This window comes from Suillus fuscotomentosus, assembly GCF_016647785.1.
Source record: "Suillus fuscotomentosus strain FC203 chromosome Unknown F5891scaffold_46, whole genome shotgun sequence".
Taxonomy (NCBI): Eukaryota; Fungi; Basidiomycota; class Agaricomycetes; order Boletales; family Suillaceae; genus Suillus; species Suillus fuscotomentosus.
In genome coordinates this window covers 342020-365729 of record NW_024539558.1, presented here as the reverse complement: position 1 = coordinate 365729, position 23710 = coordinate 342020, and the positions used below count along the sequence as shown (strand labels likewise).

General features: G+C 47.1%; 7 protein-coding genes across 7 annotated transcripts; 4 read left to right on the top strand and 3 right to left on the bottom strand.

Annotated features, from left to right (window-relative positions):
- The first annotated feature begins 124 nt into the window (after window positions 1-124).
- On the top strand, window positions 125-1888 carry F5891DRAFT_530835 (uncharacterized protein). Its single transcript, XM_041372143.1, has 2 exons — window positions 125-154; window positions 223-1888. Exon 2 carries the CDS (start codon window positions 339-341, stop codon window positions 1830-1832), a length of 1494 nt encoding a protein of 497 aa, XP_041223070.1. The 5' UTR covers window positions 125-154; window positions 223-338; the 3' UTR covers window positions 1833-1888.
- Window positions 1889-3671: 1783 nt separating this feature from the next.
- F5891DRAFT_1149536 (uncharacterized protein) lies at window positions 3672-6459 on the top strand. Its single transcript, XM_041365102.1, has 16 exons — window positions 3672-3951; window positions 4023-4077; window positions 4136-4150; window positions 4203-4229; window positions 4282-4330; window positions 4392-4692; window positions 4748-4874; window positions 4927-4941; window positions 4997-5019; window positions 5075-5098; window positions 5153-5232; window positions 5294-5327; window positions 5387-5516; window positions 5574-5869; window positions 5916-6131; window positions 6185-6459. The coding sequence occupies exons 1-16, from the start codon at window positions 3793-3795 to the stop codon at window positions 6338-6340; spliced, it is 1707 nt and encodes a 568-aa protein (XP_041223069.1). The 5' UTR covers window positions 3672-3792; the 3' UTR covers window positions 6341-6459.
- A 305-nt stretch (window positions 6460-6764) lies between these two features.
- F5891DRAFT_1242471 (uncharacterized protein) lies at window positions 6765-9357 on the top strand (the record flags this gene model as incomplete). The annotated part of the gene is made up of 17 exons (XM_041369746.1): window positions 6765-6926; window positions 6981-7035; window positions 7095-7109; window positions 7187-7213; window positions 7267-7315; window positions 7376-7676; window positions 7730-7856; window positions 7906-7920; window positions 7981-8003; window positions 8056-8079; window positions 8128-8207; window positions 8261-8294; window positions 8347-8476; window positions 8525-8726; window positions 8779-8872; window positions 8932-9147; window positions 9208-9357. 17 exons carry the CDS (start codon window positions 6765-6767, stop codon window positions 9355-9357), a joined length of 1704 nt encoding a protein of 567 aa, XP_041223068.1.
- A 1077-nt stretch (window positions 9358-10434) lies between these two features.
- On the top strand, window positions 10435-12699 carry F5891DRAFT_1048711 (uncharacterized protein). The gene is made up of 17 exons (XM_041362392.1): window positions 10435-10579; window positions 10652-10733; window positions 10783-10796; window positions 10862-10970; window positions 11038-11055; window positions 11108-11133; window positions 11194-11219; window positions 11270-11307; window positions 11365-11389; window positions 11442-11453; window positions 11515-11530; window positions 11582-11722; window positions 11781-11840; window positions 11890-11917; window positions 11969-12026; window positions 12080-12291; window positions 12339-12699. The coding sequence occupies exons 1-17, from the start codon at window positions 10491-10493 to the stop codon at window positions 12390-12392; spliced, it is 1008 nt and encodes a 335-aa protein (XP_041223067.1). The 5' UTR covers window positions 10435-10490; the 3' UTR covers window positions 12393-12699.
- A 5934-nt stretch (window positions 12700-18633) lies between these two features.
- F5891DRAFT_1191954 (uncharacterized protein) lies at window positions 18634-18934 on the bottom strand (the record flags this gene model as incomplete). The annotated part of the gene is made up of 3 exons (XM_041367536.1): window positions 18634-18758; window positions 18810-18848; window positions 18901-18934. The coding sequence occupies 3 exons, from the start codon at window positions 18932-18934 to the stop codon at window positions 18634-18636; spliced, it is 198 nt and encodes a 65-aa protein (XP_041223066.1).
- A 715-nt stretch (window positions 18935-19649) lies between these two features.
- Window positions 19650-21381, bottom strand: F5891DRAFT_1191953 (uncharacterized protein; the record flags this gene model as incomplete). The annotated part of the gene is made up of 5 exons (XM_041367535.1): window positions 19650-20057; window positions 20109-20338; window positions 20387-21076; window positions 21127-21254; window positions 21326-21381. 5 exons carry the CDS (start codon window positions 21379-21381, stop codon window positions 19650-19652), a joined length of 1512 nt encoding a protein of 503 aa, XP_041223065.1.
- Window positions 21382-22005: 624 nt separating this feature from the next.
- Window positions 22006-23000, bottom strand: F5891DRAFT_1191952 (uncharacterized protein; the record flags this gene model as incomplete). Its single annotated transcript, XM_041367534.1, has 2 exons — window positions 22006-22536; window positions 22590-23000. The coding sequence occupies 2 exons, from the start codon at window positions 22998-23000 to the stop codon at window positions 22006-22008; spliced, it is 942 nt and encodes a 313-aa protein (XP_041223064.1).
- Window positions 23001-23710: the final 710 nt, after the last annotated feature.

The following is a 23710-nucleotide window of genomic DNA, read 5'->3' as shown; positions in this document are numbered from 1 at the left end:
GTAGTTCGAGTAACGAATTTTTAGCCTCGTAATACGTGCATCTTTCTGTGGATAGCGAGGGTCGACAATTGTTCGTAAATTGAACACTCCGAACACGGTTCACAATCCAGGACTCGCGTTAAGTTGGTGCAGCCGCGGGGGCTGACCTTGAGCAGTATGTCTCTTCAGAATTATCCACCATTCTCAGTATTAACTACCCTCACCTTCCTTTTTCTGAAAAAGTCAACAACTGGGATGACCAACTCCAACTGTTATATCGATCGCCTGCCGGACGACGCGCTCCGCATGGTTTTCGAGTCGGTCTGTGAAAAGACCAAGCCGCCTTCCATGATTATTCTATGCAAAATGAAGTGCAGAAAGGCAGGTATTGGGATGATTGGCACCAAAATCAGTGTTGGTATGATGAGTCGGAAAAAGAATCCAATGGCCCTCCACCATCGGCTCTCATTGCAGCAATGTGTGTGTGCAAACGTTGGCGTTGTCTCATGTCACAGATTCCAACACTGTGGACTGTGTTACAAATCTCCTTTGGCGACTGTGCTGCGTCTCTTGAAAAAGTGCGCACTTTCCTAAAACTTAGTGGAACACATCCTCTCAAAATCACGCTACTTTGGAATGACCCCCACAATCCCTTCAGCGGAGCCCCCAGGCGGGCCTCCCTTCTTAATCCGTATCTCCCCGAACCGGTCGACGAAAGCGTAGCTGGTGCTTACCTCGTCCTGATCATCCTGGAGTTACATGCTCATGTGCACCGTTGGCGCGAGTTTACGCTGAGGACAACCTCAAAAATGCACATCCGTCAAGCGCTTGTACTTATTTCGCGTTCCTCCGTTCATCCAGCCCATATGCTAGAAAAACTGCATGTTCAACTCGTACACGACCAATTGAATGTAGACCCCGACCATCATGAACCGTTGATTTTTCCTGGTTCAGCACCTCCCATCAATGATCTTATCCTTTTTGGCACAAGTTGGTCCTGGCTCTCACCCTCCATATTTTCACCACATCTCGTCAATTTGCGAATACACTACTGCACAAGTGGCGGTAACATAAATATAGCCACTACAGTAGATGTTTTGTTGCAACTCCTTGGTGCACTCGTCAATCTGCAGACCCTCGCACTCGAATTGGATATGGATCCACCTGAAGACATCATGTCTCCCATTGCACTACCCCGCTTGCACTACCTAGCTATGAAATCGAGGAAGATGGACTGTTGGATTGCAGATTTTCTCCACTATGTTCATATGCCCAATCTTCGGATATTGACCCTGGATGGCGCTCTGGGTCAGTTCGTGCTGGTCGAGATTCAATTCGGAGGTATCCTCCAAGGGTTGATCAGGCTTACCGACAAAAATTCTTCTAGCTCTCTTCTAGAGCTGGATGAACTCCATCTCGTTAATTTCGCGCATCGTGCAGATCCTCAGCTCCTTCATCGCCTGTGTAAACAAATGACTAGTGTCAAGGTATTGACACTGGGGCCAGGAGGGTTCTATGGGAATAATGCGTTTGCAATGGGACTACTCCCCACGTCTCGCGAACTTGCGGATTTCCCTTTCCCGGGACTTCGGACCCTGATCGTTTTTGATATTCCAATAAGCTTCGTGCGGCGCATCGTTCTAGAACGACTTTCGCTCGTTGGTCCGTTGGAGGAGCTTTATTATCAAGAGCCTGACAGCCGACCGGTACCAGAGGAGGAGGAGGAGGAGGAGGAGGATATAATTGTCCCAGACGATTGGCAACATCAAGTCGAGAAGTACCATCATATTGATAATCTGGAATCTGATCGTTATTGTGATGTAGTTAGCAGGCGGTGGTCGTACTTAGCCTAGTACCTCGATCAGTCCCCTACTGTGTTGCGCGTGTCGCTCATGACTTGTGTCGGTATCCCCGTGCCTTCTTGTGCTGCCAAACTGATTTCATTAAACTATGTATGTCCATTCTCAATACTCATTCGATGTTAGCAAGCGGGAGACGACAATCAGATGGGATCCTCTCTGTGGCACTATCAACTCAGGCCGGTGTTCGTGGTATCTCCTGGCGTTCATATCCTTTGGCTGACGTGAGACTCGGAGGTTAAGCGGGATCATCGATCAGCGCTTCAGGAGTCGTTGCGGGCTTCGTAAACGCTGCGAATAGTAACGACTCAGATGCGCCACTGGACGTCTGGCGTGGCAATCTGGCTCTTGCAAACAGAAGCTGGTGTGGCCTCAATCTGATGATAAACGATACCTGCGATAACGCCCAAAGCCACTGCTGGACAGTGGAGGGTACCCCACTCCATCACCGCAGAACACGTCGTCATTTTCCCGTTCTATGTTTGGTTCTACCTTCGACTGTGCGAATCTTTAACTTCATGCAGGTGCACTGTTCGTACCAAGCCTTGTAAACGAATACAAATCGGTTCCCACATGTGGGCGCGAATCGGCAAGTTTGGGTATTATGATATCTGTTCAGATGGAGGTTGGTCCTTATACAAAAGGAGAGGCTGTCTCACTTCTAATAGGTTCTGCCTGCGGGAGACTACAGGTAGGTATGCGGTGGGTGGGAGTGCCTGTTGATGCGGAGTGCAAAATTGGCATGACCTTCAGATACTCGCGAGATGACAGGCCTGAGAGCAGGTGACCTTTGAAGTGAGCACGAGGACAACACATAGGCTGCGTACTACCCTACAAGACAAAACTTAAATGGACGTGTTTCTAACTTTCTTAATCCAAACGTCCACTATCTTACCTTACAGCCCGGCGCCCGCGCCTCTCGCTGATGATTAGAGCACTGAATTGGTCTGAACGGTACTTCACGTAAGTGACCCTCTTCTATACGACGAAGCTAACTGCTTGATTACCAGTGACTTCTTCTACGTCCCGCAAAGTTTCATTGCACATTCTCGCACCGCACTACAGCAATGTCTGCACACACAAGCCATCTTGTGTTTCAGGACTGAATTCGTTCCAGTAAGCAGATCTTTTGCAAGTGTGCACCTGTATTGACAATAATAAAACAAGCCTCTTGACTCACCAGCAATCTTTGTCATTGCCAGACAACCCATTTTAATCCCAACATCCCGGGAAGTTGCACTCACTTATGTTAGCCACCATCTGCCGTGGTCGATACCCCGAGCGTCGACCAGTCTTCCCCCATCGCTGAGATAACAGAAATACAAAGACGCCAGCGGTCGCCGGTCAATCTTTCAAGCCCTGACAGACGATACGAGGCCAGGTACAAAATGCTGTCAACTTGCTTGTCGGAAAACGCATCATTACATGTTTGGATGACAGCTAGCTCCGATTACAGTGGGACCTAGAGAGCGGCGTGTAAATGAGGGCAGGGAAATGGGCAGGGGCGTCTAAGTGCAACTTGAACAGTGTCTCCTCCAAGCTCAAGATCATGTGGTATGATCAGGATGGTGGGTGGCTTTGACTTGGGGATGGACGAGGCGTACTGCCAAGGATTGGTATCACGGCGGCCGCATCTAGTGATGTCCACCACCAATCAAGATGACCCTTATTGTATGACTACACAAGCATCGGTGATTAAATTTCAAATCTTAGTACTTCGAGAAATAACGGTACCTTGCATGATACAAACAGTACTTTGATGATGTGTACATAGCACGTGTACTAGATGCCGCGGCTTTACCCCTCCAGACCGTGAGAATCCACCGTGCTGAAGTCCGTTAACCCGCATCTATCAATACTTCAACAATTATAATAGTCTACCATTCACTAATGACTTCCTCGAGTCCTCTTATCGAATACCCCACATTTCAGATCCCGTCCTCCTGCATTAGAAATGCCTGAAATATTCACTGAACCGCTTGACTCAGTAATCCCTGACGACGTGACGCTAACCCAGTTCTTCCTTGACTCCCACCACCCACGTAGGCCGGTCCGAACCGATGCACCATGGTTAATTGAGGACGAGACTGGGAGGCGCATTGGATATGAGGAGGTGCGTGGAAATCATTAATTATATTACAGTAGCGATTCTTACTAGGCGCCTGCCCATCTGGCAACTTGAAGATCCGTGCACGAACCTTTGGATTTGCAAACGGGCTTGCGTTGCGCTATAGTATTAGTACGCGCTGTTTAACGTTCCTCAGTAGTAACTGTGTGTCCTAACAGCATACATGCAGAAGAAGAAGACGTCGGTAGGTGTTGGCCATCCAGCCCGACTACATCCTTTTTATGATTGGTCTACAGTCCTTATCTTTAGTCCTAATCATGTTGGTAAGGTTTTCTCTCCACTCCCCCATCGGCTTCAGTTAACCGTCGCCCGTAGATTATCCACCTGCAATATGGGCCACGCACCGACTGGGTGGAATTGTTTCGTGAGCCCAGCAAATGATGACATTCTTACCCTCTCAGGCTGATCCGACCGAAACATTAAAGCGGCGCGAATCCGACATATACAGCGGAAGAACTCTCACATCAGATCCAGGCTGTGAAAGCAACGCTGATAATTGCACATCCGTCCTCCCTCCATACGGCCCTCGATGCTGCACGCGCAGCCCACATACCTTCTGATAGAATCCTCACTTTCGGCGAATCGACTCAGCCAACTGTAGAGAGTATCATCCAGCTTGGACTCAGTAACGAAGCTGCCTTTGTCGAGCGAAGATTGAAGAAGGGCGAGGGCAAGACCAAGATCGCATTTTTAAACTTTTCTAGCGGTACAACAGGTAAACCTAAGGTGCGCTGTTGTCTAAAAGTATCGATACCGAGTAGCTGCATAAACCAATAAATAGGCGGTAGCCATTGCCCATTATGCACCCATCGTCAACGTCATCCAAATAGCCCAATACACAAAAGTCAACGAAACCTATACTCCTTGGGAGGAGCAGCGGTTCAGACCAGGTGACATAGCCGCTGGAGGTGTGCATTCATCCTAGTTTTTTGAGATTACGTCTGACTCACTATTGCTCAGTGCTTCCCTTCTTCCGTACGTCTGTTCATTACATGTATTGTATGTGACGTTACACACATGCCTTGTACAGATATATATGGCCTTGTATTCTCCGTGAGTGCAAGCTTCCCACAACGTTCTGAGAATCTGCCGTTGACCTCCGAAGAAGGTTTATGCGGTGCCATTTTTTGGAGTAAGTCCATCGCGCCGTGTAATTTCCAGGGTTAATGCTAGGGTTGCTCACTAGATGTCGCTGGTGGTCACCCCAAAATTCAGCTTCACAGATTTCTTAAGGAGCATAGAGAGGCACAATATCACTCACCTGACGTGAGAATCTGTCTTCCTGTGGTCGAAAAGCGCGTTGATTATTGACGTATTGGCTACCCAGACTCGTTCCGCCTCAAATTGTATTGCTTTGCAAGGTCAGTAAACGTAAATTGATAGGACATTGATTCTTGTGTACTGAGGAACGTGAACCCAGCATCCGGCAGTCAATAACTATGACCTAAGTGCCATTCGATTTTTGATCTCCGGAGCTGCACCTCTTTCAGCTGAGTTGGTGAACCAGCTCATGAAAGTAATCCCCAATGCCCAAATTGGCCAAGGTTACGGTAAGTCCGCTACTTCTTGTTCCCTTGACGCTGACATTTACTGCACCCGGAATCTAGGGCTGACCGAATCTTCTACATCGCTCACAATGTTCTCGGTGGATGAGAAAATAGGTATCCCAGGTGGTGCTGGACGGTTTCTCCCAGGTATAGTTGCCCGAGTAGTCAGGCCTGATGGTTCTCTGGCTGGCTTCGATGAACCAGGCGAATTGAGAGTGAAGACGCCTTCCTTGGCATTGGGATATTGGAACGATGAAAAAGCAACAAATGAGACATTTGTTGAAGGGTGGCTTTGCACCGGAGACGAAGTTATTATACGTGAAGACAAGGAAGTTTTCATCGTCGATCGATTGAAGGTATTCTACTTCGAATCTCTGTTGCAATGGCTGATCCGTCTATCAGGAAATTATGAAAGTCAAAGGATTCCAAGTAGCTCCTGCCGAGCTAGAAGGTTGTATTCTAGATCACCCTGATGTGGCAGACACGTGTGTCGTGCCTATACCTGACGACTACAGCGGAGAAATCCCGTTGGCGTTCGTCGTACTTCGTGCGTCTGCTGCGAATCGTGTGGGCAAAGACTCCCGTGAAGTAGACAAAGTAAAAGCGTCCATAATGAAGGTTCGGCCATCTCATGTCAAAGCGATGGCAGTCGGGCTGACGTCGTTATTTAGCACGTCTCAGACAACAAGGTCGCATATAAGCACCTAGCGGGAGGCGTGGAATTCATAGATGTTATACCAAAGAATCCGAGCGGAAAGTTACTACGACGGGTGCTTCGTGATCGAGCTAGGCAATTGAAGGCAGGAGAGCTCAAGGCCAAGCTGTGATATGTTTTATACAATGACGGTCAATCTAAGAGCTGCCAGAGGCTATATATATAGCTTGTCGGGCGCAGTTAACTTACCCCCATCCGTACTTCAAGGACTGAACTTGCTCGCTAAACATTCGTTTCTCGCTCGCATGAAACTTTCGCCTACCCAGTACTTCTTTCTTTGTTTTTTCATGAAACAGGGAAAAAGTAGTACGATTGTGAGTCAAATTTGAATGCGTTGCAACTAGTCAACGTGCTTGTTCTTTGGCCAGCTGGCTGGGGTGACAGTTCGGACACCGTTCCTAATCCAAACTGACACTGAAAAATTTGAGATCCTGCCGGACAGGTCACGCGAAGTACTTGGCATCCCGTAAGCCATAAACCGTCAGCACCCGTCTTCCTTCCTACTCTCTGCATACCCATATTCTGCAAGCCCTTCCATGTCTGAAATTTATGGTCCGAGTCTCGAGACGTCTGTTCCCGATGACCTTACTTTACCTCAGTTCATCCTCGACTCGTCCCATCCATTGAGGCCCATCCGACCGAGCCATGTGCCATGGTTCATTGAGGATGCCGGTGGCAGAGGTGTCGGACATGAAGAGGTGTGTTGCGTAGTTCACAGCCATGACGTCAACAATATTGACTGTACGCTCAAGGTCCGTGCAAGAACTTATGGACTCGCGAATGGCCTGAGTCTGCGGTTTCGTGTCAGTGAGTTCCGTCAAAAGGGTCATGATCCGTAAGCGCTTCTTTTGATAATTTCATTTTAGAGGAGAATGATCTAGGTGTGTGCTTGCAACGCGTACTTAGGCGCCCCGGGCCATACCATATAACGTCGAGACTCATGTTGGCTGTGCCTTAGTACTCATTTTCAGCCCAAACCACATTGGTATTTCAGTGCTAGTCGTTTCTAGACATATACTCACCGCTTATTGGACATAGACTATGCGGCGGCCATATGGGCAACACATCGGCTAGGTGGTGTCGTGTCGTATGTTATGCACGCTTTCTTCGAACCTCCCATCTGATCACAACCGGACTTCTATCCCAGATGCGCAAATCCAGCGAATAACACCGGCGAATTGCTGTATCAGCTCAAGGTGGTCAACGCGTCTTTAATTATCGCGCATTCCTCTTCTTTGCACACTGCTCTGGGTGCTGCTCAGGCTGCCGGTTTGCCATCCGAGCGCGTCATCACTTTCGACGAGTCGAATCATATATCGGTAGATGCTCTTATTCAGCAAGGGCTGCGGAGTGAGCCCAATTTCGTCGAGCGGAGGTTGCAGAAAGGAGAGGCAAAAACGAAAGTTGCATTCCTCAGTTTTTCGAGTGGCACAACGGGAAAACCAAAGGTGTGTCAAGTCTTGGGTTGATGGATGAAGCCTCATACCTATGATCGCGATAGGCCGTTGCAATACCACACTATGCTCCAATCGTGAACGTGATTCAGATGGCCCAGCAACAGAAGGTCAATGAGAACTATGCCCCTTGGGAAGAACGGAGGTATCGGCCAGGGGATGTAGTCGCAGGAGGTGCGCCTTTATAGGCATGATGTGACGTCGCTGACCCTCTCTTGTAAAGTTCTACCTTTCTTCCGTACGTGACCTCTTTCCATTGTATATCGTCCAACAAACTGAAGTATGTAAACTTTTCTAGATATTTATGGCCTGGTGGTGGTAGTAAGTTGGATTTCTACAACCCGATCATATAGCTTAAACGCGGTTACCTTAGATTAACTTCATGACGTTTTGTGGTGTGAGTTTCCTTGATTCCTTACCATTTCTCTTTCTCAACTCCGTGCAGTTATCAGTTGTAGTAATACCCAAGTTCAACTTCACGGAGTTTCTAGAGAGTATTGTGAGACATCGTATAAGCCATCTGCTGTGAGTCGCCACCATTACCATGACTTATCATAGTAATCCTAATTTACACACAGACTTGTACCACCTCAAGTTGTATTGTTTTGCAAGGTTAGCGTCGACGTTTGCGATAACTGATTACTCGGCCTGATACTCCTGGCAGCACCCTGCTGTGAAAAATTACAACCTGAATGGTGTCAGGCTCCTGATGTGTGGAGCTGCCCCTCTCTCCGCCTCTCTTGTTGACCAGATAGTGAAGATTATGCCGAACGCGCAGATAGGTCAAGGTTATGGTAGGGCAGCTTTTCGACCAACATATCGTCTGTCTCATCATTTTTAAGGCATGACCGAGTCCGCCGCTACTATCGCAATGTTTTCCGCGGACGAAAAACTTGGGGTTCCTGGCGGTGCCGGGCGCCTGTCACCTGGCGTCGTTGCCAAAGTTGTCAAGGACGATGGCACCCTAGCGGGATTCAACGAACCTGGAGAACTACAAGTGAAAATTCCGTCTATGGCGCTAGGATATCTGAACAATGATGAAGCGTAAGTAATCATCTATGGCATATATTGCTTGAGCTTAGTTGCTGCTCAACAGCACGAAAGAGACCTTTGTTAATGGTTGGTTGCGTACTGGCGATGAGGTTATTATACGTGAGGACCTTGAAGTGTTCATTGTTGATCGCCTGAAGGTATGCTGTCATACTCCCATCCTTGTATCGATTTTCGAAAAATTCAACTTTCTTTGCAGGAAATCATGAAAGTCAAAGGATTCCAAGTGGCTCCTGCAGAGCTGGAGGGCTGTCTTCACGATCATCCTGATGTTTCAGATACGTGTGTAGTGCCAATTCTCGATAGCTACAGCGGGGAGCTTCCTATGGCGTTTGTAGTACTTAGTCCCAACGCAGTTAAGAGGATCGCCTTGGATCCTGCTGAAGCCCGGAGGGTTAAAGTATCCATTACAAAGGTTAGCTCGTACTTACCAACTTTATCATTTGAACCAGACCTGACTGTTAACTTTTTAAAGCATGTGGCAGACAACAAGGTCGCGTATAAACACCTTGCTGGCGGGGTGGAGTTTGTGGATGTAATTCCAAAAAACCCGAGTGGGAAGCTGCTGCGTCGTGTCCTGCGCGATCGGGTGCGTGACTTGGTACGACCGAAGTCGAAGCTGTGATTGGATTGTTACTATCATCGTATGTATCGTGGTTGACGTGTTCGCGTGATCTCATTGGTGTTCTATATCCAGTGTGCATTGTTTTTCACATCCAGGGTCCCCTCGAATTAGTAACGTCCAATATTCGAATGGCCATTACATTTTGTGACATATTCTAAATTTGTAATAGCGGGGGGGTTTCCCGATGGCGGTGTCAACTGGAGACACACTATACAGTGTGATACTCAATTGATACTGCAGCGATCCCTCTCATCTATGTCATACTTTAAATTCTGTCTTCTCCATCCAAATCGCTAAGTTTGCAATCACCCAACACCAGGCCAACTGGCCAGCGTAGCACCTGGTTTATCCTTCGAGCAAATTTAACCCTATAGTACCTAATAATGTCAGATAGATACCTTGACACCACCGGCGTTACGCGCACAGGTAATTGTAATTATTAACAAACCATGACGATCGGCCATCAGGAAAACCCACAGTCAAGCCTGGCTCCTCGGGCGCGACAAAGATCGAATCAGTCACTGGGTCTCGTTGTCCAATGTGACTTTAAATGGTACGTAGTTGGACCTGCCGTGTTTTTACCACGGGGTACTTGCTAGTACTACCTACCAGGATGTAGGTCGCTCGCGTTTATACTTGACCGATGAATGTTGATGAAGGACTCTAATTGACTCACAGTGACCATACTACATCTTGTGGCTGTTGCCCAACCCAGCTGTCAGAGAGCTCGTGGGGCGCCACAAATTATACTTTGATGTGACTGCTCCTATCTGCTCCAATGTTCGTTGCGACCTGTGCAATGTGGCCTGATCTCAGAATCTTTTCAGTGCTAGTCTCGGACTTAGAATCACAGGGCCGTGATGTCACGCTAGCCCGATGGCCGATATAACATGTGCTTCAACCAAACGCGTACCCTCGGCTTACGATCTGCATCAAATGGAACCATGCCAGTGCGCATCGCAAGTCTTTTTTTAAATCCAGTTGTCCATCAGAGAAATGATCAAGACATCTGCGCGGGATTCGCCACATTCGTAAGACCTCAGGTGGCAATGCATTAGCTTCATGATTATACTTAATACCGTAACCTACTCGTGAAGTTTAGACGCTTTGCAGTCTGCAGATTACGACTCACAATGTCTTTCTCGGGGCAGGACCTCACACCACAGATTAACATCGGGAAAACGTTCGGGGCACTTTTTATTGGGGTTACCATTGCAGCAGTGTTCGTAAACGATTTGCTCATTATGCAGTCAAAGCTGTGCGTTTCCTGCCGTCCTGACTTATTTTGCGGCAGTCTCTTTGGTTTAAGCAACGTTCAAGCTTTCATCTACTTTCTGACGCATGCGGGCACAGGGATGACATTTTATAAGCTGGCTGTACGTTTATACCACTTTTCTATTAGTTCTGCTCTAAACTTCATGTCAGGTCATCTGGCTCTGGTAGGCATTCATTCGAGTTGCCATTATCGAGCGGGTCAAGATTGTGGAGTTCTTTGAAACCTTAGGATACTCGATGCTCTGCACCTGATGTTGATCGGCCATTGCGTCTACTACTATCTAGTAATCAACTATGCAAACGTCAGTGCGCTTACGGAAATTATATGGAGTTTTAAAGTGAGTTCTTATTGTAGTCCTCCGTGCAGTTCCGTACTAGTACTATGATATTGATGGGCTTATGCAGCTTCAGATAATAATTGAGGTGTGTTGTATTTGTTAAGCTCTGCGGTGCACCTCAGTCATGCACTTTATAGATTGTGATTGTCTATGGGGTACATCTGTAAGTTTTATGTGCAGAATGTGATGTGCAAATTATAATCCATACATTCCCGCAACATAGCATGTATGTTTATCGCATATGGATATGTATGTGTCTCCCTATCAATGGATTTCTACGACTGATGCAATATACCTAGTCAGCAAGGACCGATCAAGAACCCTCCCTATCACAGTAGTAAGTTTGCATTTGTTAAAGGTTCTACAGCATTTCAGTCTGTTGATTTGTCGTCAGGGCCTAATCGAAATATTACTCTCAGGTAAGTCTGTTAGCTGGAAATGCTTTTTGTTCGATCTCTAAAATCCCTCCAGGCGTTGCTATCGGTAATTGTTTAAACGATGCTCTTGTTGTTCAAGTTAGCTCATCATTTTAACCCAATGTCAGCCCTTATATGGGCCTTGTGAGTGAAACTGTGCACTCCCTAGCTACACGGAGTGCTGATAGTGGGTAGATACCAGTGTCACGTATTCTCGGATCTGGTTAAAATCGAGTGGTGGACATTCATGACTTTGGGCACGATTACTTTTGTCGACTTCGTTATCGCATCATCACTATGTTACCTCCTGGCTACCTCTCGTACTGGATTTTCTAGGTAAAGAACGATCCATTCATCACCCGGCCCTGAGATATTACTAACGCGAAATACATAGCACCGATTCCTTCGTAACGAAGCTCATGGTTTACATTATTAATACCGGCAGTCTGACGAGGTATTCCTCCTTCCAGACCATCCCATATCTTGACTCATATTTCATGCAGCATGTGTTCAATGGCAGCTATGATTACAGTAAGCTTCGAGAAATTGCGTCGTCCATCTCTTCTCTGAGGGTGTCTACAGTGCGCAGTCATGCCGCGCAACTTCATCTTCCTCGCTATTGAAATTTTATTGGCTGACGGTATGATCAAAACCTTTTCCTAGAATTGTGTTGACCGGCAGTCCTGTTTCAAGTATATATCAACTCGTTCCTCGCACTCCTGAATGCACGATACTATACGCAGGTCAACGCAGACGCGAACAATCCTTACCCATTCCCCAACCCCCACGAGGTCTACCGCCCGGATCTGCACATCAGGGCGTTGGAAGATGAGGAGCTCCAGGCATCCCGAAAAAACATGTTCAAACATCCCGATGAAATTGTGCACCCCTCTCGATTTGTTAAGGTCGGTGCTAGTCCTCGTGTCATTGAAAACTTAATGACACGCTTTAGCCACAGCAGTCGACTGCGATGTCAACGAATGTGAATACCTTCTCGTCTGTGTGATGGATGAGATGTAGTATAGTCTATCCGCCTCTGCACGAGATAGGGGTCATAGCCTGGATATTGCGAGCTCTTATAAACGATACACAGTGGCGAGGAACTCGAGGGATGTAGTCCACTATATCAGTATCTGCAGGTTGGATACATTACTACCAGCTTAGAGTATATCTATCAGGTCTCTAAGCAGAAACAGTTGTTCTACTAGCGACTCTTCATGGCAGGGAGTGGCGGGTGTAATATTATGTAGTTTGATGGAAGTCATTCATTCAATTCTTCCAATACATCTCAGGTTTAAAACATCCATGTTCAAACCAGTATCTTCCTCGGGCTAACATTCATCGATCTAGCTTGCTCGTCGCTTCCTACTTTCTTGAGTCCACTTCCTCGTGCCACTAGTTTTTATCTTGCAACAGTGTATAAATTGCATCATATTGCCTTCTCAACGCTACGGCAGCCCCACTGCTCTAGACGCATGATCTAGACTCTACAATAAATCCCGTCCTTTCCCATAGATTGAGAAGCATCGACGTCCCGTCGAAGCTATGCTTGTGTGGCCGACTCTTGGTAAAGATGAGGGAAGAGTAGAGAAAGTGAAACAGAGCTTTCAGTTATCAAGTGCACCTGTGACGTACCAGTAAGGCATCCATCGCAATGTACATACACAAATATATTGATCTGAGTCGTGCAGTTGTAGCGTTGCTGTTGGAGTACGAGACCGAGAGATCCGAGGCCAGGGGGAGATCCGAGTCGAGAGAGTCCGAAGGATCCGAGTGATAAGGGGAGAATGGTTCGAGCGCACGCCAAAACGGACGAAGACGAGCGACATATGACGTCGGCTCGCGTCCTAGTTTATTTTCAGTCTCTCATTCATATGTTCCAGTACCTGACCAACTTACTATAAGATTACCAGCAGTACCGCAGGTGCATCTCAGTTTTCGTTCGAGACAACTGAGATGTACGTGCCAACAAGTCCCTAGAGTTTACAACGCGTCTAATGTTAGTTATAGCTTGTCTTTGTCGTTCTAGGTAGACGCACCGTTATAGAGTTTTCGTTCGAGACAACTGAGATCTTGTCTTTGTCGTTCTAGACTCCTCGTGACCCTCTTGCTCGTCATAAACGCCTTTAGGTTATGAGCCCTGCCTCCATCATGGAATCTACGCTCCCCGGTACAAACTCCACCCTGTTCAATATCCCGAAGCTCGCAGAAGACGGCTCGAATTTTTTGTTCGAGGATGCGACGGACGAAAGAATGACAGAAAGAATTCTATAAACGAAAGTAGTAAGTACTCAGTCTCAATAGTCGAAGACTAAGGTGCTAAGTAATATAAAACTTCTAATGAGCGCATAGCGTATTATGTAAGCGAGTGTTGTTTGTTGTTGTCCGAATCAAAGTTATCACTTATCTATAATCTTTCAACACGCCCACTCAACGAATCAAACTCTCGCCGTTCAACACTCCCATTCCTTCGATGAATCGTCCATGCTTCTCGCGCGCAAGTGCCTTCGTCAAAACATCGGCAATCTGTTCGTTCGTGGGAACATACTCAACGCATATCTCTCCTTCCTCCAACTTTTCTCGGATAAAGTGATACCGGATCGCGATATGTTTGGTACGTTCGTGAAACATGGCATTTTCGGCTAACAGAATTGCAGATTGATTGTCGATTTGGAGAGTTATTGGGGGAGTTTCTGAGGAGTTTAGTTCTCTGAGTAGGGTCCTCAACCAAACGGCCTCCTTCGTAGCAGCGGCGGCGGCCATATATTCTGCTTCGGTACTGGAAAGTGCGACTGAACTTTGCTTCTTCGAACTCCAACTAACTGCTCCTCCAGATATTGAAAATATATATCCGGTTATCGAACGCCGGTCATTGACATCTGAGGCCCAGTCTGCGTCGACGAATGCATGTAAGTCCGTTTCTGACTTCCCTTGATATGTCAAACATTTATTGACGGTCCCGCGTAGATACCGATAGACACGCTTTAGAGCGGTCCAGTGCGCTTGTCCGGGGGTAGCTGCAAATCTGCTCAGAGCACCTACTGCGAACGCGATGTCCGGACGCGTCGCAAGCATCGCATACATCAGTGCACCTAGGGCACTTTGGTAAGTCTTCACATCGACTTCGGCTTCATTCACTTTGATGAGCTTGGTATTAGGGTCCATTGGCGTATTCACAGGACGACTGGATCCCATATCGAAACGCTCGAGTATCGATTCAATGTAGCGGCTTTGTGACAGCTTGATCGTGCGTTTATCGCGGTCGCGAATGATTTCCATTCCCAAAATCCAGCGCGCTTCTCCCAAATCGGTAAGCTCGTACTCTGCTGCTAACCGTTTCTTCAGCTCATCTATCATCTTCTTATCCTTTGACAGTATCATTTTGTCGTCAACATAGACGGCGACTATAATGATTGTGCCGTTCTCGACCTTGTAGAAGACAGAATGGTCTGCATTGCTGCGTGTGAAGCCGAGAGACTCGAAGACGGTACATAGTCTTTTGTACCATGCTTTGTGTGCCTGCTTAAGACCGTATAGAGCACGTTTGAGCTTCCAAACTTGATTCGACGAGTCACGAAAGCCAGGAGGGAGCTGCAGGTAAATTTCCTCATCCAATTCACCGTTTAGAAAAGCTGACTTGACGTCCATCTGATGTATATCTAGATCGTACTTGGCTGCAAGGGCAAGAAGGACTCGAATCGTCGAGAACTTCGTGACGGGGGCAAAGGTGTCTGTGTAGTCGATCCCTTGGACCTGCGTGAAACCTTTCGCGACGAGTCTGGCCTTATAGCGTTCAATTTCGCCATGCGGGCCGCGCTTAATTTTATAGACCCATTTCGAGTCTACAACCTTGCGGTCACGAGGGCGTTTGACTTCCTCGTATAGGCCAATCTTCTCGAAGATCTTCAATTCTTCGGTCATCGCCGTGTACCATAGATCTGCGTCTGGACGATTCATTGCTTCATGGAACGTCCCAGGCTCACCATTACAAGCTACTGTAGCCTTGTAAGCCTCCCCATGTGTCTCCGCAGCCTCAATCGCGCCCACTGCCTCAGGTATGTCTTGTATAACCGGTTCCTCTCTTTGAAGTGTTGACTTCTCATAGGCGTTTATGAAGTAGCGAGGATCATCGTCTCGCATAGGTGCGCGTCGCGCTCGCGAGCTGCGCCTTACTTCAGGTGGAGGAGCTGGGCGAGGATATGGAGCAGGAGGTGCTATTTGTCGAGTGGCTGAAGGGGTTAGTGGTTGAACACGGTGTGTTTCCAACGCACGCGTGTTGTTCGGTGCTGACATTTCCTTGTTCTGGTCTTCAGGCTCGAACTTGACCATGCTTAGAGGAGCTGGTTGTCCATCGACATCATCATCCTCGTGGGGAGATTCAGTAGCTGGATTTCCCACTTCCGGTGCGTCATCGTCTGATAATTCTTCTATAATTGTTGACTTATGAGGAGCTTCCAGGCCTTGCAGGTCGTCTGTGTTGTGCTTTGCAGCAGTGACCTGTTTCTCTGGGAGAAATGTGTCTATCTTGACACGACTAGGCCCTTGTGGATCTCCTTCATCGAAGACGACGTCTCGCGACTCGAGGATGCGACCGGTTGGACGATGCAGGCATACATAGGCCTTTCAATGTTCGGCATACCCAAGGTTGACGCATTCGAGCGATTTCACACCGAGCTTCTGGTGTTTTTCATCAGGTATGTGTACATGGGCTTTGCACCCAAATACCCGGAGATGGGATACTGATGGTTTGTTCCCAGTGAATGCTTCGTGTGGTGTAATGTCTCCATCTATCGCACGAGTTGGAACCCGGTTCAATATGTGCGCCGAATATAGGATCGCATCTCCCCAATATGTGTTTGGCAGTCCGGCGTCTCGTAGCAAGCTGCGTGCCATTTCAACTAAGGTCCGATTCATCCGCTCTGCGACACCGTTCTCTTGTGGTGTGTATGCGTTTGTTTTCTCGTGATGGATGCCTTTTGACTCGAGATAGGATACAAATTGTTTTGATCCATATTCCCCCCCACCATCACTACGAAAATAGTTGGGGCGTTCTCCAGTCTCGGTCTCTGCACGTTCAAAGTATCCTTTGGTGAGTGCGAATGTTTCATCCTTGGTCTTCACAAGTTTAACCACGAGATGGTGTGAATAGGCATCTATGAATGTAACGAAGTATCGGAAGCCGGCGCGCGACACTGTTTCCATGGGTCCGCATACATCAGAGTATGTGCGATACAGGACTCCTGGGCTTTCGACATTTGATTTCGTTGGGATTGGGTTGCGGTGTTGCTTGCCTTCAAGGCAAGGCTGACACACTGCCTTATTGTGAGTACTTGAACCCTTTATGTTGATCCCATTGACCATATCTTTCGAAATTAACTTAGATATGGAGTCGAAATTTACGTGCCCAAGTCGTCGATGCCATGTGTCCAGAGTTGCACTCGAATGGAGCATGCGCGAGGTGAGAGCTGTTATGGGGACATCTGGATCGAGTGGAGCTGATGGTCCTTGCAGAATGTATGCATGTGCTTTCTCGCATGGCTTTACTCGAAGGACATATAGCGAGTTTCGCTTATGTGCGAGAGCGACGGTCTTTCCCTTTGCAAGGATCTTGCATTGGGAACCATCAAAGGTGACTTCGAGACCTTGTTTCGTGAGGCGCGGAACTGACAGAAGGTTCGCATTCAGGTCTGGTATGTGATAGACTTCCTGCAGGATGGAGTGGATGTACTCATTTTCACCAACATAGACGTTTATTTCAGCACGTCCGATACCTATCGCATCTATCGAGCGTCCATCTCCGATGATTACTTTTCCGGGTGGGTTCAGTGTGCGATATTTGATGAAAATTTCCCGCTGACACGTCATGTTTGCAGATGCGCCAGAGTCCACTATCCAATCATCTTTGGATGCGGATGTAGAGTGCCCATGTGCCATGAATAATTGGAGCGGTGTGTCATGGTCCGACGAAATGCGTGCGACCTTCGCAGATAGGTCCGTTTTTCCTTTGTCTTTGTCCACCTGCTTCCCACTCTTTTCAGCGTCTTCAGCAGCTTTCTTCTTTCGACAGTCCTTCTCCTCATGTCCAGGAATGTGGCAGTATGTGCACTTTTCCTTTGACTTCTTCTTGTCCTTATCCTTGCGCTTAGGCTTATTCTTTTGCGCAGGTCCCTTCGCAACGAGCGCAGATTGGCTATTGCTAGCCTGTCGTTGCCTTTCCTCTACCAGCACTTGGGCTATAACAGTTTCGGTGGTGAGTTTGTCACTACTGGACATTAGGATCGTTCGAAGGGTGGCATAGGATGAAGGTAAGGATATCACCATCGCAACTGCGACCAGTGAATCGTCGAGCGGCTGGCCAAGCGAGGACAGTATGAATGCCTTCTGTCGCATGGTGTTTAGCTGCGTTTCCATAGGAGATTCGTCCGTCAAGGTACTTCGAAACAATTCGCCAATGAGTTGAGCAATTGTTTGCTTTCCTCTACCCTTGTATCGCTCACAGAGCTTCTTCCAGGCATCTTTAGCTATTGGCACATAGAGTATCCCATTCAAGGGATCATCTTTCAGCGTGAGAGCTATCTGAGCTCGTGCTTCCTTGTTCCTTGCTAACCATTCCTGGTGTTGAACAGGGTGCGTTGTGCTATCTGGCATCTTTTCACTTCCTTCAACAATTCCCCATAGTCCTCGAAGGTCAAGGATTAACTCGACACGGTACTTCCATAGTTGGAAGTTTGAACCGTCGTTTTCGAGGGATGGAATATCATATAGACGATTTGAGGCTTGTGCAGTTCTGCTTGTAGATGTAGAACTGGATGATATGGAAGGGATGTTCGAGGATGAAGCAGCTGCACCTGACTGGGCTGCAGACACTGAGGGTGTGTTCGACATTTAATTCTTGTTTCGGTTGATGTTCCTTTGTGGTACTGGATTGATTCTAAGCACCAGGGCTCATAACCTTTTGTTCGAGGATGCGACAGACGAAAGAATGACAGAAAGAATTCTATAAACGAAAGTAGTAAGTACTCAGTCTCAATAGTCGAAGACTGGGAGACTACTAGCTGACCTATAAACGAAAGTAGTAAGTACTAGAGTAGTAGTCAGTATCGTAGTAAAGAGTCTAAATAAATAATATCATACCTCAGTCTCAATAGTCGAAGACTGAGGTGCTAAGTAATATAAAACTTCTAATGAGCGCATAGCGTATTATGTAAGCGAGTGTTGTTTGTTGTTGTCCGAATCAAAGTTATCACTTATCTATAATCTTTCAACAGACGCTTGGTGGCACCGGTAGACACATGGGTTTTGCGTTGCACAGGAGCTTGAGTGAGCTTCCCTCCAGTGGGACGCTGCCGCTGTGATTTTGTAGTCATCCAGACTAGGACAATATCCGGTGAGAAGCATTCCACAATCATCATATAACACTGACCTGCATTTTCCATTGCCTTTTGCTTTGCGCTTCGAATACCTATAATGTATATTCACAGTTAGCTCTCATTATGACAGTAAGTACTACTTACTTCGACTAGAACCAGTGTTATCGGCGCGTGCCATACTGACTTGTTGAATGGTACTTTAAACAAGTAGATATTAGTAGATGATTTTGGAATGTAATGGAAGGAAATTGAGGAAACTACCTTGTACTGGCCTTGGTACTACCAATTTATATTAGATGCCACCGCCAAGGGAAAACTTACTCGCCTGCCATGGGTTTCAAAACGATTGAATTTTTGAGCGCCTGTTTTAGATTAGTTCAGGCTTCATCGGATCGCGAACAAAATCAAAGGTACAATTTGGTCAGCATCAATTTCAGGATCACTCCTACTCTTAACAAATAAGGTCCTTGAGAGCGCATGAGTATAGGCAGCTGAAAAGAAATATACAGAGGCTAGAATTTGACCAGGCTCCTTTCCCAGCCCCCGATTCGAGTGTGAGGGGCGATATCTGAGGGCACCGTTTGAGGAATAAGGTCATGCTGGGTTCGAATTTTCTTGTATCAGGTGACATATCAAATGGTGCCCTCAGATATCGCCCCTCACACTCGAATCGGGGGCTGGGAAAGGAGCCTGGAGTTTAATTTTACCTTCAATATCTTAGTGTTCGAATATCATCTTTACTGGACTCTCCTGTTCTAGAACTTGGTGTGATCATAACAGGTATAGTGTAAGCTCAAGGAAAAAGGATGAATTTCCATGTGCGAAGACACTGTGCATTTGTAGAGACGTTGAACGAAGTACAAGTTATGAGTATGTGTGCTACATGATATCTACTACAGCACCATGACCCCAGTCATCATCATGTCAAGTCGAGCTAATACATTAGTTGATCGGAGCTGCGAGTCTCCAACATTGAGCATGTGAGACTTAGAATGGTCGAATATGAGTTTCTGGACATCGTCCAGACCATCAATGTAGTGAATGATGTCGTTGAAAGTGTCTTTCCCTTCAAGCTGCGTGAACGGTATGACAACCGGTGGATGAGGCAGCTGCTCCCGCAGCACAAGCTTCACAACGGAACCAACAGCGGAGATAGCATAATTGACTTGCTGGAGTCGGTCTGATGTCATAGCGGCAAGAAATTCGTAAATGCCGAGGTCACTGCACCATATGAAGTGAACGGTGACGTGAAAGATTAAGGGATTGTTGAGGATGCCATCTAGTAAAACGATGTTCCCGTCCTGAAGAACAACCAATCAACACTGTCTATTTGAAACAAAATTTAAACATACTATGTCGACTGTAAACCTATGCATGAAGGCCAGTGGGTTGGCACTATTGTTGATCAATGCAGCTATCACGCGACCCCGGAATTGATCTGGCGCGACATTAGAGCCGACCGGTGGGTAAAGGTTGTAGCCCAGGGCAAGACAACTCCGAACGATGGCCAGGAGCTTCCGAAAAATGTTATTCCATGCCACCATAATCTGCTGCTGTTGGCTACTCGTTGTTTTAATTGTAGCTAAATAAATAGATTAGTATTCTACTCAATTTATCTGCCAAAACGTACCGTTAAGACCCGGGATAGACGCTGCCTCCGAAATTGCAACAGATACAAGTGCCGCACCCGTGTCATCAGTACCGGCCATCGCATTTGCTGTCAGTATGAACCTCACAATTCTTCTCTTCGCGCATTCAACAATCTGCTTCTTAACTTGAGGCGTAACATCAAGGATAATGGGACCTGGTCCGGCTGGCTGCATAGCAGCAGGAACGGTGTTGGATGTGGACTGTGAGGTGACAGGTTCTACCGGCATGACCGGCATAATTGCCGGCTGCATGGCCATGGGTTCAGGTGGCGGTGCAGGGGCTAGATGGGCCGTGTGTGTAGTATGGGGGACAGTGACTGCGGGTTGCACAGGACCAAGGGTAGCCATCATTGGCTCAGGCAGCGGAACAGCTCTGGGTCCGGGTATGAAATATGGCATGGTGGAGGAGGTCCGAGCACACCGATGCCTCTCAGAACGCTGGGAGGATCCTACAAATGACTGGGGAAAGGGTAGTGGGTAGAAGGTGTCGAACTGTGCGGAGGAGGGAATGAGAGGCTGAATGCTGTCGACAGTGCTACTGGTCGACGGATCATTAGTGCTGGATGGCCCAGGGGAAGGTTTTCGGGAGTTAGATAGCAAATCACCGGTGTTCATCATGTGGTGGTGGTCGGTCATACGGAGGAATCGTTCAAGTGGATCCTCATCATCTGCTTGATGCACTATTAGCTCGCGACTACTATAACATTGGATGAATACATACCATTCAAACTTGTTCCCGATCTGAATCCATCGTATTGATTGTCATAGTCATTTTTGAATGACTTGCTGGTAATGTCTTGAAGTTCACCAGAAATGCCTGAACGCGGATTATGGTCAGGCATCTGCATACTTTGCTGAGAGCAAGTAGGTAAGGAGAAATGAGATGGGGAAGGAGTGGCCACTGGTTAAAGGGTACTTACACCATGCGTCCGGGGGCTGGAATTGAGCGATTTCCTGCATCGCGCGCTAGAAACATGATGTAGAACCTCATTATAATATGTAATAGCGAATAAAAGAAAAATTAAATAGAGCCAAGGTATTGGGCTAGCCATATCTGATACTAACGGCAATAATCCATGATAATGGCGACGCATAAGGTCAATATCAGTGGGGTGAGGCTCAAGAGATGATGGGAACGGAAGCGAAATTTGAATTGACTCACTCAATCCATTGAATAATCGACCATGAGCATTGCATGTAAGGCGGCCAAAGAGAAGCAGTACATATATGGGATGTTTGAACGTCGACAAATATGGTTATTCAGTACCGAGAATCTTAATAATGCTGCGCACTGACTTCCATGTGCCGATCAGATGTTGTATTCTTTGACAAATGTGTAGTTCCAACGAGCATAATAGTGTGACAACAACTTGAAAATAAATATGAAAAAACTCTAGTACATTATAACTGCACAGAAGAGAAAATACATATGGTTAAAGTGATACTATCAGACGCGCCATAGACACCTCCATATTGATGTCACGATGATGGCAAATGGGGATTGATGAAAATGCGATCTGAGTTCACCGCTGCTTTATATGGTTGATCAGCGTGGTAATACTTCAAACGAGAATTTCACGTACCGATGGAAGAGCAATTATCAGGTAGTCAACTGTTCAGAGCCTTCGCATGAAGCCTCGGAGTCAAGGTCCGAATCATCCACATGGCAAGATTCATCAGATGAGTCGGAAGGTTCCTCATTGCTGAGGCAGGAGAATGTGATGGGGTACATGGGGAATACTTCGGGAGATTTCAAAAACGCCTTCCTGACACGTACACTCAGGAGCTTCGCAACCTGATCAGTTTGTGTACTGATGATACGAAGGGCCTCGGATTCGTCCTGGTAGACAGCTTGGAGATAATTCCTATCATCACCCAGTTCTGCCTGGCCACGCTGCGAAAAGATCTTCCTGAAGCACTGCAATTCCCACTCTGCCAACTTGAATCGTTCTTCGTTTTCAGCGTGGATACCATCAAGAAATATTGAGTGACGCTCAGCCTCTTCGATTTCCCACGTTGTCAACAACATGCATTGGCGCGCAACCTCGCGCGTTGCAAGCTTGGCCTTGTATCCTCTGTACAAGGTCGAAGTTGTCATTTGGGAGAGGCCACTCTCTAACTGTTCTTCAAACTTTAAGACTACATTAGCATGATTATTAACATCGGGAAGTCAATTCAATATACCTTCTTAGTTGCTTCCAATGGAAATTCGGATTGGAATTTGAGATTCATCACCCGGGCTGCATAACGAAGTTCCAATGGAGCTGGGTTGGTGGGGTATGGGAGAGACGTCCTTGATGGTTTCTTGCGTGCGAAGTGCTGTTGAGGAGATAGAGACTGTGACCTTTTGCCATGCCTAGAGAATAGGCTCTCCTTTACATCAGCAGGCTTGGATGCTCCATCCCGTTCAATGCGCAGAGAACTATTCATCATGTTTGGAGAGAGGCCAGATTGTAGGCTTGAATTACAAAGAGTCATGTCAGACTGGCCCAAGGAGTCGGGAGAAGATGGAATTGTGGGACTGCTCATTTCTACAGGTGACAAAGGCAAATGAGGGCTGCAAGATTGAACAGGAGACGGAGGTGAGTTGGCCATCCTATAGTAAGGGAATCTCGGAACTTAGGTGGTGATACAGGTGATATATATTAATGGATACCTAGCGCGGAGCCTGAAAAAGGAAGCTTACAGGGTGTACTACTACAGTAGTATCTATCAGCAGAGCGCAGTGATAGCATTATACAGCATGGTCAGTTGCCCCAGATGTCATGAATCCTTTTCTGCAACAGGTTATAGTCAGCATCTAGCCAAGACTAGACAAACGCCATGCAGAGCCTTCCTTGCTACTTTTCATGCAAATTCTAACTCCCAGGGCCTGGGGAGTCCGAAGAATCCGACACTCCAAGCTGGCACACGTTTCCTGTCACCGCTGTAGAAACAACAATACAGAGAGGAACAAAGAAATGCTCCTGACTGTATCTAAAAAGTTGTAGGTCGTGCGTTGCCTAGTCTGCGATACTTGAGATGGCAAGTGCATTCGACCCTAAAGGGGAAGCAGGTGCAGCGGAGATCTAGAGGTACGCGCTTCAGCGAAGCGCGAGAAAGCGCCGGTGCGCGCAAGGTATGAAGGCGCGGGAACGCGCGCGCGTATTAGCGCGAAGCACGGGAAAGCGCGCGCGTGTAAGCGGAAATAAGAGAGACTAAACTTATGTGAAGATATAAGCAAGATAAAGGATGTGAGATGTGTTGTGCTAATGAATAGATTTCTACTGCGACTTTCTAAGTAGTAAGTACTAGGTAAAGTTGGG